This window comes from Myotis yumanensis, unplaced genomic scaffold (assembly GCF_028538775.1).
Source record: "Myotis yumanensis isolate MYYU_CA2020_CCGP unplaced genomic scaffold, mMyoYum1.0.hap1 SCAF_1, whole genome shotgun sequence".
In the NCBI taxonomy this organism is placed as follows: Eukaryota; Metazoa; Chordata; class Mammalia; order Chiroptera; family Vespertilionidae; genus Myotis; species Myotis yumanensis.
Window position 1 is genome coordinate 64,147,771 of NW_027223752.1, and position 17,946 is coordinate 64,165,716.

General features: G+C 39.7%; 1 protein-coding gene across 4 annotated transcripts in view; it reads left to right on the top strand.

Annotated features, from left to right (window-relative positions):
• ATP8B4 (ATPase phospholipid transporting 8B4 (putative)) overlaps positions 1-17,946 on the top strand; it is a 214,855-nt gene that overhangs the window by 88,868 nt on the left and 108,041 nt on the right. For all 4 annotated transcript variants that reach the window (XM_070423207.1, XM_070423198.1, XM_070423188.1 and 1 more), the window contains exons 8-10: positions 3,723-3,795; positions 7,751-7,821; positions 11,789-11,871. In XM_070423207.1, coding sequence (XP_070279308.1) covers positions 3,723-3,795; positions 7,751-7,821; positions 11,789-11,871 — 227 coding nt within the window. The remainder of the gene's footprint in view (positions 1-3,722; positions 3,796-7,750; positions 7,822-11,788; positions 11,872-17,946) is intronic.

Sequence of the window (17,946 nt, forward strand, 5' to 3'; positions counted from 1 at the left end):
AGGCCCTTTTTCTTCAAAACTCTAATTACATCTGTAGAGTGTTAATTTCTCCCCTCTAAAATAATCTATTTTGTTCTTCATCTTCCTCTTCATTCAGTTTCTTCAAATCATGTTTCTTTGTAAGGGTTATGTTCTTTTTGATCGAATGAGGTCCTTAAATCTAACTGACATGTCCATTGTCTCGGTTAATGTAATGATGAGGTAATTAAATAGTGCTGGAGTCGGGGTCAACACCTAGGGAATATTGCTTGACGTTTCTTGACAGATTGCTAATAGTTTTGGATAATATTTCCTTTGAGGACATGTTTCTTCTGACTGTGTACCTTCACAACATTTTGCTTAAAGCTCAGAAAAATTTAGTATCAGCCTGCATTGTTGCTGGTGAACAGTCTCCACAGCCCATAGCTCACAGAGGTGTTATTGTGTTCCATGGAATTTGTGCATACCAGAAGAAAATTAAGATTTCAAATACTGTTAATCTTAAGACTTTGGAGGCAAAATATTGGAGTACTTTTAGGAGAGAATGTTCTATTGGAGCAGGTGGAGAAGATTAGGTGACCAAAGATAGGGCCTTTGGGAAGAGGAGCTTGGAGAGACTGAAAGGTATATGTTCTGGGTAGAGGGCAGGCAGGTGGCAAGAGAAAAAAAGAAAGAGGACTAGAGTAGATAAAGTGAGGAATCCTGGATTCATATAGTATTATAGGTACTTTCTGCTTTCTTGGACTATGAAATGACATGAGCAGGTCAATAATCACATCTTAGCAAAGCATGATCAAATGCATTATTCTGTGTGTTTTTCTGCTTCTGTAAATATTTAATAAGTTAAAAAAGCAGATGTTAAAATACATGTAGGGGTGCAAGTGGGTCTAAGGGGAATGAGCATGAGGATTTTATCATTCCTCTGCATGGTCCCTGTAGGACATGATGTTTATAGTCATAGATATCAGGGATTCTTTCCATGCTCTGGGGTTTTGCAAAATTTTCCTTAAAGAGGTTTCGTTCTAGTATTTTTTTCAAGTGTAGCAGTTAATTCAAGTAATTCCCTTTGATATCACCACACCTTTAAAGACATCCTTCAAAAAACTTTGGTTTTATAGAGGGAAATATACTGAATTGGAGAAAAACTAATTAGAATTTAAGTAAAAACATTGAGGTTTTGGTTTGTTCCCTCAAATAGTGGCTATTGCCACTTACCTATGCAAACGTAACTGTCAAATGTGCACTCTGAAATGCATATGAGCTCCTGTCATGTTTCCTTTCCACTATGGTTGGGGTTACTTTTCCGTTTGGGTGGGAGAGGTACGGTGTAGGCCTTCCTTATAATGTATAGGTAGGAGGAATAAGAGTTTGAAAGTGGAACTTAATATTATTTCAGCTTCTTCCTGAAACAGATGTTCTTTATTTTTTTAAAAAAACTTTATTTTTCAATGACAGTTACATTCAATATCATTTTGTATTCGTTTCAGGTGTACAGCATAATGGTTAGGCAATCATAACGCTTTACAAAATGTCCTCCCACCCCCGATATTTCCAGTACCCACCTGGCACCATTCTTAGTTATTACAATATTATTGTGAGCAGATGCACTTTCAATAGAGACTTCCAGACAATTCAGTAGCAGTGCAATTTCCATCAATAAAGACATGGTCTCCCTATTGGTCTGTTCACAACAACTTTTACCTGAGATTCTGTCCCGTAAGAAATGTGGCTAAGGCTCCAAAGGAGGTGTCCCTGGAAGAAATAAACCAGCACCTAATCCGTACCTGTAAACATAAATAAAATGAGATTTAGAAGGCTTGTTAGGTTCTTCTGTTGTCGTGGAACTAGATAAAGTGCAGGAAAGTATGGCTTTGGAGAAATGATTGAATTCTGGCTAGAGATGAAAATGCTGCAGTTGAAAACTTTCCAGAACAACATGTACTTGGATCCATATTAAAGAAAATATTTCTGAGTGTTTAAGCCAAATGACCCAGCAGGGTTGATAGTGTGAGGCATACTTCACAGTTGTATAAATATTTAAAACTGTTTTCCAGCCTATAAAACAAAGTAAATTAGGTTGTTTTTAAAAACGGCATAATGAAATTAACCTGCCCACCTTAACTTGTTGGGGAACCTGACCTAATATCCCAGCCTTCTCTCCTGAAAGGGAATCACTCAGAAAAAAAGTGTGATGAAGGCTAGTAACTGGGAAAACAAGCTGGTTTACTGAGGTTTCAGTTTCAAAAGGGATGATTAGCTTCAGGGTATACTGCCACAGGTGGTCTGTTTCCAGGTAGCCTGTCTGCCTAAATGGTCACTAGGGGCCCAACCAACTAGATACAATAGCTTTTCATCATAAACTCCTTTGAACTCGATGAACAATAGACTCAGGGCTCCACTATATAAAGAAGCCTCAGAGAAAGTGTACAGCACCATGGCTGTGCTGTTCTCAATTCTGAGCCGTTGGCCTTAGCTATTAGAAAGCTACCAAGTCCATCCTTAGGCACAGGGCTGGATGATTTGTAGGTGGTCTTTCTCATTCACCTGAGTCTTCTTTTATCACCGGTGTTGTTCCTGTCCTTTCCAAAATTTATTCTCTTGCATTTATTCTTACCTGCATTTTAGCTGTTGCTGTGACCTAGTCTCCCTTGCCTCTGATACTATTGTAATTAACCTAGTTATTAATGATAGGAAAGGAACAAAGGGAAGGCCAGATATTACAGGCAAATCATTTGGGCAGCTTCATCAGGAATCTACAACCTTACACTCCCCAAGGGGTCCAACCAAGGGGAGATAGATGCGTGCCCAGTAATGCTGGGGTAACATAGGGAAGGTGCTTGCTGTCAGTCACACCTGAGAACAAATGTCATTGGCCAGAATGGGCATGGGCACTGCAAGGGTGTGAAATTTGGGATATTTAATCCCCTGAACAAAGGCGTTCACTCCCTTGTGCTCTTGGGACTTGTGTGACTTTTGGCCTGTGGGACTCCCTTGCATTCGCCCACATGGCCCACGGTCATGTGGATCCCCACACACAATGGACTAATGGACTGCCTGCTGCTGTACTGGACCTGCCTGATGCTGTACTGGACCCGTCTTCCACGTGCAAAGGACACTCTGGACACTGCCTCTGCTTCTAGCTCTACTGAAGGGTGTAATTCAATGGAAATAAAGTTTTCTACATTTCTCATCCTCCCGTGGGGGCCTCCAAAAATGCTTATTCCAGCTGTACCACAAGAACCCCACTCCCACTCGCAGTGGGGGAAAGACCACCCACACTTTTCTCTGATAACACCTCTCTCTCCTCATTCACTTACTGCCTTCAGTTACACAGACTCCTGAGACAATGACAATAATAGAGTTTGAAAAGAATGTGGTGACTAAATTTATCCTTGCCTCCCCCACCCTCCTTAATGTTCTGGCCAAAGAAATGCAAGCAAGAGTTAAGAGCTTCTATATAAAACTGACACCATGGGGTGGTGGAAAGAACACCCAACCATCTTGAGTTTACCACCATGGCTATCACTAACTCACTGGGAATCTTTAGCCAAGTCAGCTGACTTCTCTGGACCGTGGTTTCCATACCACTCAGGTAAAAGGTTTTGTCATGTAAGGTCCTTTGACTTGAGCATTCTAGATAGAAAAGCCTGTGTGCTTCTTTTGTCATATGATGCTCCATTGTGTATACATTCCCTGGACTCTTTTCTGATCCTGAAAATAATTAATTTTGTTTTTGTTCATAGACTGCAGAATGAAAAATGGATGAATGTCAAAGTGGGAGACATCATTAAGTTGGAAAATAACCAATTTGTTGCTGTGAGTATTTAGTATTGTTTAAATAATTTACCTTGGGTTGAAACATACTGCAGTATTTACATTTGCAAATTTTGTAAATCTGTACTAATGCACAGTAATTATAGAGGGAATGCCATGATGCATTTGTAAGAAGTATCAATTACAAAATGTGTAAAAGACATATTGACCCTAGCTGGGTAGGTCAGTTGGTTAGAGCATTGTCCTGATACGCCAAGGTTTTGAGTTTGATCCCCTATCAGGACACATACAAGAATCAAGCAACAAATGCATAAATAAGTGGAACAACAAATTGATCTCTCTCTCTCTCTCTCTCTCTCTCCCTCTCTCTTCTATCAATAAAAATATTAAAAGACATATTGATTAATCACTTTCAATGACATGGTAACTCAGATAAGGCTGAATGATTATCACCTTGTCTATGTCCTTTGGGATCATTTAAAGTAGTAAATACAAAAGATTTATAATTGTTTGATTAAATAAGAGCCTTTAAAATGTTCCAGAGTACTTTCAAAACAGTTTTTCCTCCCATAAGTGGAATATTATCCCTCAATAATGGAATTAATACTGTTAATTTGCAGTATACTTGAAGAAAAGATAAGCTACAGGAAGAGAAAATGTATGCTCCATCTGAATTATTAGAATCAGGAAGTTTCTATTACTGTTTTGAATTATTAAAATCCTATTTATGAGGGTTTGCTTTGTATAGAAATGAAAGGTCTAGAAAGATGAAGTTGACCTAAACTGCCTTCCTGGCAAGAATAGGCTTTGGCTTTCTATGAACCCATTAGGTGTCTCATCTAGTCTCTTTCAGCACCTGTCTTGGACATCCTTCCAGAGAGGCCATTTTGTAGTCTAATTGCCCTCTTTGTTATTTTAAGTTTTATAGCTTCAAGTCAGAGTTACTTGTCTCACTCTAATTTCTGTAAATAAATCCTCCTTTAAAAAATATGAGACAGAAGAAAGTTGGGAATTTTCAGAGAAAGATTTGTTTAAACACTTATCTGAGTCATATTGAAGAAGCTTCTTGCTACAGTGTAGAGGTGCAACATATGATTTTCTACATAAAAAAGTAAATGGGCAATGTTCTGTTTATAAACAATTACTAATTTGTGGGAGTGAAATGTAAGGGCAAGGATTTTTTTTTAAAACAAAGAGCCTATGATGTTCATTTTTCTTCTCCCTTCTCTTCTTGTAATCATCTTTTTGTTAATCTCAAATCAATTAATTTATAAAAAACAAAAATAATGATATATCTAGTACATATTATTGTACAACATGCATTTATGGGATATGAAATTTAAATTTTAAACAAAAATATTAACTATAATATCATACATTTTCATGAGTTTATTCTGATTTTTGTCTATATTAACATATTTTCCCCTAAGTGTACTCATACCACAGGAGATATTTTTGGACTTCTATTTTTGGACTACAAAAAAAAGAAAAGAAAATATTGTAGATGATAAAGAAGAACTCCATGTGTGAGAATGCCTTAAAAGATAAAGGAAGATCCAAATATGGAGATCCAATAAATTCTACAAATTTATCTTTCCTCCAGTTTATGGAGCCACTATCCCAATATTTTCACCTTTGTACTTTTGGTTTTTGAACACCAATAAAGCAAAGCAATACAGAGCAAAATGCTTTCTGTTTTTTGTAGTTGTTATTCCAGTGACTTTATAGTCACCAGAGGAAAGAGTATACATTTTGGGGTCAGAGTTCTGAAGTCTAGTTCCAGGTCTGCCCTCTAAGCTCTGAGTGGTCATGTTATGGTGTGAAATCTCTTGGAGCCTTGGGTTCCTCAATTAAATGTGTTAACACTCTCACCATGACTTGTAAAGGCCATGGACTTTTTACAAGTTTATTTAGCTCATCTAGTGCTTATGGGGCCAGGGATGATCTTTCCAGATTTCTTATCCATACAATGGGAACAGTAGTACTTTTTCACAAGATTGTTGAGCAAATAAACTGATGCAATTATGCAAGAGTATTTTGTAAACCCTTAAAGAATTGTACAGCTTTTAGGTGTTATCATTGCTTGAAGTTTGGCTTCATTTATTTATTAATTCAACAAGCATTACTTATGCCTAATAAACCTATGAGGATAATGTCATTGGCTCTGAGGACTCAGAGAAGTTCAGTGAATTCTTTTCAGGTTTTCTAATTGGAGTATTTGTTTCAGGTTTTCACGGGTCAGGGACTTGGGCTCTTTTTGTTGTTGTTGTGGAAGGTGGGGGAAGGGGCATTGTATTGGAAAATGCTGCTTCATTCTTGGGAGACACAGTTAAGCCTCCTTTGACAGGGCATGGGAAAAGGCACCAATAATTGAGAGAAGAAAGTACAAACGGGCTTATAAGGAAGATGGTTTTGGTTGGAATTAATGACTGTTTGCCTGCCACCCTTCCTCCCCCCGTGAGTTCCAGTAATCATTCTTTCCCTGCTCTGAGGAATAAATGGGTTTGCATTATCAAGGCTCTTCATCTATGGATGAGTCACAGAAGTCTGTGGTGGCAGAAGTTATTTTATGATTTGTCCCAATGTAACCTAAACATACTCACTATAGAGGGAAGGTGTGAAGAGTGTATACCATTCTTGAGCTCAAATTACCCATCTTGATTTTTTTTGGTTTTGTCAGTCTTTACTGGAGGATACTTTAAGAGAGCATGGAAGGGGCTGGGCTGGGTGAGAGGGGAGAGAGAGAGAGAGAGAGAGAGAGAGAGAGAGAGAGAGAGAGAGAAGAAGAAGAAGAAGAAGAAGAAGAAGAAGAAGAAGGAGGAAGAGAAAAGAGAGACACATCAATTGTCTCCCGTGTGAGCCCTGACTGGGCTAAGGATAGAACCTGCAACTCATTCCTTGACTGGGAACCTGACACCCTTCAGTGCACAGGCCAACACTCTAACCACTGAGCAACAGAGGCCAGTGTAACATCCCGTAGGTGCATCCATTTGGTCACAAATGGCAATTTTTCATTTTTTTTATTGCTGAATAATATTCCATTGTCTATATACACATATTTATATATTTCACATCTTTATCCATTTTTCTATCTGTAAACCAGCAATTCCACTTCCGAAGAAACAAAAACACTAAATTGCAAAGCTATATGCATCCCTATGCTCATTGCAGCATTAGTTACAATAGCTAAGATGTGGAAACAAGACCTCTTATTTTAATATAAAACTTGAAACTTGACATAAAATAAACAGCCTCTCAATATAGCAAGGTACCACAATTCTAGAGTTGAATTGTAATGTCATTTCCAAAGCTCAAATGGACAGCCACATAGAATGGTTTCTCTCTGTGAGAGACCAACTACTGAGTCTCTGAATGTTTTCCACTGTCTTTTACCACATTTTGTATTCTATCTTGCCCTCTTGCTTAGTTCCTGCTTTATTTTCTCTTTCCTCTTCTTTAAACCCATCATCCTTTTATTTTTTCCAAATTATTTTTTCATTTTCTTTTTCTTTTAACTTTTCTCTCTTTTTAAAATTTCCTTGTCTCTATTATTTTTTTCTATTGTTTTCAACTTCCTCCTTCTACTTCACTTGTGTCTTTCCCCATCTTTTTTTTTTTTTGCCTGCCCCCTGCTCTTATATTTCCATTTATCTCATCTATTGGGGAAAGTTTTATATTTTCCATCAGTAATGATCAAAGCGAGAAAACAGAATTTTATGTATTTCTTGCAAAAAAGTAAATGAAATGAATACTTATCTTTATGATATTTCCTGCCCTTGCTTATGTTCTAATGGTCAAGGGTGTGCAAAACAGGAACAGGTAAGTAGAGGGAGGGTTTGATTCCGGGCATATAACAGAAAGGTGGAACAGGATTTCACCTCTCTCACTTTTTCTCTAAGGCTCACCTGGCTCATAGTGGTGGAGAGATGATACAACATATGCTTTCAACCAGTCTCCTCTTCTCAAATATTCTTTATCCTGATTTTTTAAAAAATAGGCTGATCTGCTTCTCCTATCAAGTAGTGAGCCATATGGCCTTTGCTATATTGAAACTGCTGAGCTTGATGGGTAAGTTATTAAAGTTAGAATAATTAAGTAGATTGTTTTTTAAATTTATTTAAGATTAGTAGTTTTAGGAACAGGACTTAAATCCTAATCCTATTCTTCATTTTATTTTCTTGGAAGAAATAGGAATCTAAACTGCAAAGTCCATTTTCTAATTACTTTGCAGATTTTTTGAAAACTCTGTCTTTTCTCCTGAATTTATTCTCTTTCAGTAACAGTGAACCAAACACACATATGTAAATGATATCGCAGAGGGGTTCTTCACTGAAATTCCTCAGAAGGGTTCTTTTTTGGGTTGGTTGGTTTGTTTTTAATTTCAAGTGATTCTCCAAGGAAAAGGAGAGGAGTGATGGTCAAGATCTGAGGAATGAAGGACCAGGAAAGAAGATGACCTTTTGGAACTGGACTGAATGAAGAAAGGGAAAGAAAAAAGAGAAATGGCGTTTGATGCAGCTTTGACATTGAAATTAATTTAGAATTTAGTTATAGACCTTAGAGTAGTTCTGTTTCAGTAGATTCGATTAGTCTGTCTGGCATTAGAACATTTATTGAATGATTACATTAAAAAACCCCATATATGTTCTATAGATGGATTTTATAATTTAATCCTGAAGTAGGTACTATATATAAGCCCCATTGTATAGTGAAAATAAAAACCCCACAAAAAAGTCTTAGAAAGACTAAGTAATTTGTCCCAAACTTCTAAAGACTGATGATGGGACTCAAACCTGGCAGCCTGACAAAAGAGCCCATGGTTTTAATGACTGCCTCCCAAATCGATAGAAGAATTTATAGCAATAAACATGCAATTGAAAAGAGAAAAAGTTTCAAATCACTCCCATCTCAAGAGCATAGAAAATAGAAAAATAAATCTAAAGCTTGCAGAAGGAAGGAGATGAAAACAAGAGCAGAAGTCAATGAACTTGAAAACAGGAAAATAATAAAATAATAGAATTCATTGTTCCTTTCAATGAAACAAAAAAGTTGGTTTTTTGAAAACATCATAAAATTGATAAATCTTTAGCAAGACGGAAAAAGAAAAAAGAGAAGTCACAAATTAATAGTATCATGAATGAACCAGGGAATGTTATGACAGATCCTATAGAAGAATAAGGAAATATTATGCACATAAATTTAACAACATAGATGAAACGAACCAGTTGGTCAAAGAAACAAAACAAAAGAAAACAAAACAAAAAACAACCCACAAACTATAAAAACTAATCCAATGTGGAGTAGATATTGAATAGCCTTATAATTATTAGGAAAATTGAATTCAAGTGTAAAACATAAAACTATAAAACTTTTAGGGAAAAACATAGGAGCAAATCTCCAAGATCTAGGGTTAGACAGAGTTCTTACACTTGACACAAAATTCATGAGCCCTAAAAGGAAAATAAAGTAAACTGGACTTCATCAAATTAAAAGTTTTGCTGTGTAATAGACCCACTTAAGAGGATGAAAAAATAAACTACACACTAGGAGAAAATACTTGCACACCCTCTATCTGACAAAGGATTTGTATTTGAATCTGTGAAAAATGCTCAAAACTCAATAGTAAAAATACCCCAAACAATTTAATTAGAAAATTGGCAAATGATATGAAGAAACATTTCATCAAAGATGACATACAGATGGCAAATAAGCACATGAGAAGATATTCAACATCACTAGCCATTAGGGAAATTAAAATTAAAACCATAATAAGATATCACCACATACCTATCAGAATGGCTCAAATAAAAAAATAGCAGCAACTCCAAATGCTGGCAAGGATGTAGAGAAATGGGATCACTCACACATTGCTGATGGGAATGTAAAATGCTACACACACTCTGGAAAACAGTTTGGCAGCTTCTTAAAAAACTAAACATGCAACTGCCATACAACCCAGCAATTTCACTTCTGGGCATTTATCCCAGAGAAATGAAGACTTACATGAAAACTTGTACACAGATGTTTATGGCAGCTTTATTTTGTCTAGAAACAACTTATATGCTCTTTAACATGTGAACAGTTGAACAAACTATGGCATATCCATATCATGGGATACTACTGAGTAATAAAACAGGAATAAACTATTGATATATGCAACAACCTAAATGAATCTTCAGAAAATTATGTTAAGTGAAAAAAACCACTCCCAAAAGGTCACTACTGTATTATTCTATTTATATACCATTCTTGGAGTGGCAAATTTATAGAAATAGACAACAGATTAGTGGTTGCCGGGAGTTAAAGATGGGTAGGAGGAGACAGGGAAGTGGCTATAAGGGCAGCCTGAGGAGTCCCTGTGTTGATGGAAATGCCCTGTATTTTGACTGTGTCAATGTCAATATCCTGGTTGTGATATGGTTTTGCCAGATTTTATCATTAGGGGAAACCAAGAAAAGGGCACATAGGATCTTTCTGTGTTGTTTCACATGCTGAAAATTATTTGGAAGTCCATGAAGATACTGAGGCAGATAAGGAAGAGTATATGGCACGACAATGAAGGGATTAATCTGGAGTCTTAGAAAATATTATTTTTATCATAAGGAGTATGTGTGATTATTTACCCCTTTAGTTTCTCCATCTGAAGGTGGAAATGAGATATTGGAGAGAATCCTGAGGAAGTTACTTAAAATGATGATAAACTTTAATGAATGACATGATGTACTGAGTAGGGTAAAGGAATGAGGACTGTCTGGCCTAGTTGGTGTGACTGCTTCTATTATTTGAAAAGTTGTTTAAATGAATGCACACGTTAGTCCTTTAATCTCAGCACCACTATCTCACTCTTGTCGGCCAAGCCCAGCTCAATTTCTGTTTCAGTTAATGAAGTTATTTATTATCTCAATCTCTACTCACCTCTGCCTACTAGGAATTAATAGATTTTGACCAATGAGATTACTTTTAAACAAAGTAACTTCAATTATACAGCCAACTTTCCTGCAGAAAGCTATTTTGCCAATGGGAATTCCTTGAGTTGGGTTCATATTGTCTTAACATCATTGTGAAACTCATTTATGGAAAGTTTAGATTAAATGCCCTCTCAGGTATCTGCTTCTAGGTTCTCTAAATTCTATTACTTCAGGGTTTGACATGTACTTCCAAAAGGTGATATTTGCTTTTTTATCTACCACTTGTTTCCCTCAAGAGGACAATAACCCTCGTGGGGCAGCACTGAGTGTCATGGTATGTATTAAAAAATATTTGTTGACTGAATGAACTCAATACTAAACATTTTCATAAAAGATAGAACTCTGACAGAGAAGCTCCAATAGAAGAGAATTCTTTGAACTCAGTGTGAAAACTGGCGTGGCAAGCTCTTAAACGTAAGATGTGAGTGACGGTCATGGAATCTTCACTGCTAGTCATTTCATGAACACCAGAGAGTGGCCATCTGTCCAGCGTACGTGTGGTCCTGCCTGGAAGAAGATGACCAGCTCCCTGTGACTTGCTGAAATCCTGTTTGGTTGTTTGATTTTAGACTTACGGGATTCTTGGCTTGATTTTCCAAGAAAAAGAAAGCTGTATTCCCTTTTCCATTTAAATTTCAGCTACTGTGAAATTAGCCATGACCATTTTTTGCAAGTAAAACTCCTATGTAGATGGACTCTGGAGTGATACTGGCCTCCTTTACTTGGCAATTGTGCTCCCCTCCCTATTGTGTTTTGTAACTCATGCATGATGTCTGAGTAGGTTCGAATGAAACCGTATTTATTATGTCCTCTGTTCTTTCAAATAGCAAAACAGATTACTGTGTTGTTATACAGATGTGCTATGGGTGGAATGCCAATTCTTAGGAGCCGGCAAAGCCCTGTCCACTTTCCTGAGATAGTGTGCGAGATGTGAATAACATTCAAAGGGAGTTTCTTGAATCTCTTGTGTTGGATTTTGCATGGGCTGCACCCACCTGATTGCTTTGTGTAAGATGCTGTTGGGCTGTTCCATATAAAAATTCATGTCATGTTAATTAATTTTACAGGGAAACAAACCTTAAAGTTCGTCATGCACTCTCAGTTACCTCAGAACTTGGAGAAGATATTAGGAGGCTTGCAAAGTTTGATGGTGAGTCTTTAAAGTAGAAAAACAAAAATCTCAAAATCAAAAAGCTTTTGTAACAAAAATAGTAACAAGCTAATGACCTGAAATCCAATTTATGGTTTGTTTGTTTTTTATTTGGTGAAAGGACATAAAATTCTCTAGGCACCAGAGCCTGTAATCTCTTCTCACGCTAAAGAGTAAAAGTGTTTACCGAGGGAGAATGACTCTATTAGCTCATCATTCATTTCATTCTTGTATCCTCTCCTCTAGATTGTGTTCCCTCTAGTCCCATAATACCCTTACTTTCCTTGCCTTGGCCTCTCTGGCACGCTATATAAACTTTCTGAGGATAAATACAGACCATCCTTTTTTCCCGGCTCTAGGTCTAACCATCCCTTCCTTCTCTGACATCATAACAAACACCAAATGCTAGACAGAAAACTTCGTGAAGATAGTAATCATGCCTCATATGTTCCTGTATCTTTCCTAGTACCTGGCATAATGTTTTAAAGATTGTAAGTGTGTAGAAAGAATATTATGATTTATTAATCAGTTGGTCAATGGTTGCTCTTTATTTAGACCACTAGAGGCCCGGTGCACAAAAATTTGTGCACTGTGGGGGGAGAGGTTCCCCCTCCCAGCCCGGCCTGTGCCCTCTCACAGTCTGGGACCTCTCGGGAGATAATGACCTGCTGGCTTAGGCCTGCTTCCAGGTGGCAGAGGGCAGGCCCAATCCCTAGGTGCAGCCCCTGGTCAGGCTCAGAGCAGGGCCGATTGGGGTTGGGGCGCCGCCCAGTCATGCACAGAGCAGGGCAGATCGGGAGGTTGCGATGCCACCCTCAGTCACACTCAGGGTAGGGCCGATTGGGGGGTTGGGGCACCGCCCCCTGTCACACTCAAGGCAGGGTCGATGGGGAGGTTGCGGCACCACCCCCTGTCATGCACAGACCAGGGCCGATCAGGGGGTTGGGGCGCTGCCCCCTGTCACGCACAGAGCAGGGCCCATCAGGGTTGTTGGGGCTCCGTACCCTGTCACACACAGAGTAGGGCCGATCAGGGGGTTGAGGAGCTCCCCGCTGTCACTCACAGAGTAGGGCCGATAGGGGAGTTGGAGCACTGCCCCCTGTCACACACAGAGCAGGGCCGATCAGGGGGTTGGAGTGCTGCACCCTGTCACACTTAGGGCAGGGCCAATGGGGAGGTTATGGCTCTACCCTGTCACACACAGAGCAAGGCCCATGGAGGGGGGTTGGGGCACCACCCTCTATCACCCACAGAGCAGGGCTGATCAGGGGGTTGGGGCGCCGCCACTGTCACACTCGGGGCAGGGCTGATGGAGAGGTTATGGCTCTACCCTGTCACACACAGAGCAAGGCCTGTGGGGGGAGGGGGGTTGGGGCGCCACACCCTGTCACACACAGAGCAGGGCCGATCAGGGGGTTGGTGTGCTGCACCCTGTCAAACACAGAGCCGCAGGGCAATCAGAGGATTGGGGAGCTCCCCCCTATCAGGCACAAAGCAGGACAGATAGGGAGGTTGTGGCCCCGCCCCCTGTCACACACAGAGCCGCAGGGCGATCAGGGGGTTTGGGCGCTGCCCCCTGTCACGCTGATCCCGGTGCCGGGAGCCTCGCTGCTCCGCTGATCCCGGTGCTTGGAGGCATATTACCCTTTTACTATATAGGATAGAGGCCTGGTGCATGGGTGGGGGCCGGCTGGTTTGCCCTGAAGGGTGTCCTGGATCAGGGTGGGAGTCCCCACTGGGGTGCCTGGCCAGTCTGGGTGAGGGGCTGAGGGCTGTTTTCCAGAAGCGAATGACTGAAGCTTCCAACCACTCCTTGTTTTTTTTAATTTTATTTTTTATTCTGGGCCAGCTTTAGCTCTGAGGCCTCGCCTCTGATAACATCGATACAATGTTGCTAAAGCCCGGCTGAATGAAAGCCGGTTTCTGGGGTTTTGTTTAGCTTCTTATTTGCAACATAGTACATAGTTGCTTAGAGTTGCAGCTGAGAGGCTGGCAAGTGAGGCAGGGAAGGTTGGAGTCCGCAGTCACTGAAGCAAGCAAACCTCCCTGCTCGCTTCAGTGCCTGGCTGCCGGCCGCCATCTTGGCTGACAGTTAATTTGCATGTACTCACTGATTAGCCAATGAAAAGGGTAGCGGTTGTACGCTAATTACCATGTTTCTCTTTTATTAGTGTAGATGGTTTTATCACCATCTTCACACCATTCAACCCAGGCCCCTGCTCCTTGGCATGGATTCTCCCCTGCCTGTTCTATTCCAGCTATGTCTTCTTGTTTTCTGTTAAAGCTGTCACAGAAAAACAAAATCCTTCAAGAATCCAAGGAAAGAGCCATTAATAATAGAACATTAAGCACCATGACAGGCTGTGGAATCTTTGGGGCCTTCCTATTACCTCTCAATGGTCTCTTGCTTTACACATTTGTGTTTCTGGCATTGAATATCAATATTTACATACAGATTGGTTTTATTTGTTAGCTAGAGGCCCAATGTATGAGACTCATGCAGTTGGCGGGGGGTGGGGGAGTGTCCCTCAGCCCAGTCTGTGCCCTCTTGCAGTCTGGGAGCCCTTGGGGGATGTCTGACGGGGAGCAGGCCTAAGCCAGCAGTGGGACATCCTTAGCGCTGCTGCAGAGGTTGGAGAGGTTCCTGCCACTGCTTCTGCGCTCGCCAGCCATGAACCATGAGCCTGGCTTCTGGCTGAGCAGTGCTCCCCCTGTAGGAATGCACTGACCATCAGGGGGCAGCTCCTGCATCGAGCGTCTGCCCCCTGGTGGTCATTGCGCATTATAGCGACCGGTCTTTCCGCTGTTTGGTCGATTTGCATATTACCCTTTTATTATATAGGATGAATATTTATAAGTTTGAGACTATCTTCCAAAATGTTTTCTTTGGAGTCCACTAAAGGAAAATGTGGACAAGGGTCTGAACATGATCCCATGAATTTACATTATAAAGTTTCTCCAATGCACAGCTTAGAATTTATATTATCTATGCTTTGCATTTACTTATAAACTTCCATCTGGATTTTGTTGATATTTTAATCTCTCTTAAAAGAGTGCTATTATATCAAATGTTTATAGAAAAAAATATTCCTCCAGTTTGAGATTTAAGTCAGGGAAGAGCCAGGAAACTTTGAATGGCCCAAGAAATATTTTGATTAGTTTAAAACAAATTACACATTTTCTACTAAGTAATTTTTTCAATGAAATTTTACTGTTATGTGAGTCCAAGAAAAAGTAATTTGTGTCCATGAATTAAAATACTTGTTTAAAATACCTCATAGAATATTTATGGAGTCCTAAAAGGGCAACCTAAATATAATTTACCATTATGTACTCCTTTCCTGCTGGAATCATACCTTTGTACCTCTGTCAATCTATGAGGAGGTAAAAATTCATGATTCATTAGTTTTCTTTACCATTAAAAAGCAGATGATTGTTATAATTATCCAGTTCACTTTATTTCATAAATATTGGCACAGAAAGCCTACATTATGATTCAGTTACAGACAACCTTGAAATCTTAGTGGCATAAACAGTAAAAATTTATTTCTTGCTCATGTTATGTTCTGATACAGGTATGGTGGCATTCTCCATCTTATAGCCATGGTGCCTAGACTAATGGCCTTTAAGGTCAACACATCAGAGAAAGGATGAGATAAAAGAGACAAACTAATCTTTACTTCTTTCTCACATTTCATTGGCCAGCATGGACCTGCCCTAACTGCAAGGGAGCCTGGGAAATAACAAGTATGAATAGTTATTGACTGCTAACTATCTGTACTATGCCCTTCAAGAACTCTGACCACAGATCTATACTAATAAAAGGATAATATGCTAATTAGAACGGGAGACCTTCCGGACATCCTTTTGGACAAAGACATGGTGGTGGAGCCGAGGCAGAGGCAGGTTAGGGGCGATCAGGCCAGCAGTGGGGGGCAATTAGGGGTGAGCAGGCTGGTGGGGAGGGCAGTTGGGGCTAAGCAGGCCAGCAGGGGGGCAATTGGGGGTGATCAGGCTGACAGGGTGCAGTTAGGGGTGATCAGGCCAGAAGGGGGGGCAGTTGGGGATGATCCGGCCAGCAAGCAGAGTGGTTAGGAGTGACCAGGCAGGCAGGCAGGTAAGCAGTTAGGAGCCAGTGGTCCTGGATTGCGAGAGGGATGTTCGACTGCTGGTTTAGGACAATCGGCAGTCAGACATCCCCCGAGTGGTCCCAGATTGGAGAGGGTGCAGGCCAGACTGAGGGACACCCCCTCTGTGCATGAATTTCATGCACCAGGCCACTAGTAGTGTAAAAAAGCCAGACTGGATTACATAGATTTCTTACTTGGAACTATAGAAATGAGCTCCAAGAATCATTCTTCTTTTTTTTTTAGAATTTTTATTTATTGATTTGAGAGAGAGAGAGAGAGAGAGAGAGAGAGAGAGAAAGAGAGAGAGAGAAAGGGAGGGAGAGAGAAAAACATCAATTTGTTGTTCCACTTATTTACCCATTCATTGGTTGATTCCTCTATGTGCCCCAACTATGTAGTGAGATGATGCTCTAACCAACTGAGCTATCTGGCCAGGGCCAAGAATCCTCCCTCTTAACATGAGTCTTTGTCTCTCAATAACCCGTCCTATTTGACTTTTTATCGTAGCACTTATCACCATCTGATGTACTCTATAGCTTACTTATTTTCTAAGTTATTATTTATTGTCCATCTGCACCTGCTGCAATGTAAGCTACACAGAGATCTTTATTTTGCTCATTGATATATGTCTGGCTCCTAGAACAATATCTAGCATATAGTGGATGCTCAATAAAAACTTGGCCAGAGTGTGGGGGTCAGGATCAGTATCAGGCCTCAGAAAGACATGGGAGATAAAGGGAGGGACTGGGAATAGACTGCGAAACATGGGGCCTTGAAGGGCAAAGCTAGAGTGCTGGGTGTCCTCCTCCAGCGGGCAGGTGGCTCAGGAAGAGGGATCGTCTGATATAGTGGTTTTATAATGCTTTTACATCAAAATTCTTTCTTCAGACCCCGAAATTTAAACCAGTATAGTGGTGTTGCTCAGGCTGAAGTAAGAAAACACTTCCTCACCTAACACAATTCCTTTTACAGGTGGGGTATCCTGAAGGGTTAAAGGACTTGCTTATACATAAATTTGGTCTCTTTTAATACTTCATAAAATGTATTTTTACAGTGTAGTAGTAATTATTAATTACTAGATGTGCCTGAGTTTGCATCACATAGCATAGGTAACTCACCAAATCTCTAATGTATAATTGTGTTTTTTTTTGCAAATAAAGACAACACAGACCTCTCTTTTCTATCATTTATACTTTAAATGTGGTTACTTTTCAGAGAACATGTAAGGCCAAATGCATCAGGCTGATACACTTCTGGGCTAAGAATCAGATTTCTGTGAAATTTGCTCTTTCATTCGTAAATCTTGGGTTGAATTTCAATCTACCTTAAAGTTCAAGGCAATATGACTTACGGGTTTAGCCTTATTAAAATATATTTTGTTTCCAAGAAGCATCTGAAGAATGAATAGAGGGATTAAGGAGAAATAAATTAGATACAATATATAAATTAGATTTTCCCTGTTAGCAGCCAAATTTAAAGATCAAGAGGGTGATGCAAGAGATGGTATAAAAAGTTTTTGAAAGAGTTGGGACAATTAACATCCTAAATCCTTCTTCCCACAATTGCTCTTGCTTTCCTAGTCTTCAACTTTTCCTCCATTTCTTTTCTTTTCAAGCCCTAGTTAATGTGTTTTAATTTCAATCTCTTCCTGCCTCTCTGACACACACACATTCACACACTATAACCGTGTACACATGTTTCTCTATCCATTTGGCCAGTTCTCTCTCTCTCTCTTTTCTTCCTTCTATGCATTATTTCTTACCATTCTTTTTCCATCTTCCTCTTCCAGTGTTTACCTTAGTTTACTTATTTTCTCTACCTGCTCACCTTTTCCGGTTTTTAAAAATCTTTGTTTTTATCACTCTCTCCATATTAACGAATTTATTAATTCTATTTATTAAGTACCTCGTAAAGATAAGATGCAGTGCAAAGTATCTATATATGT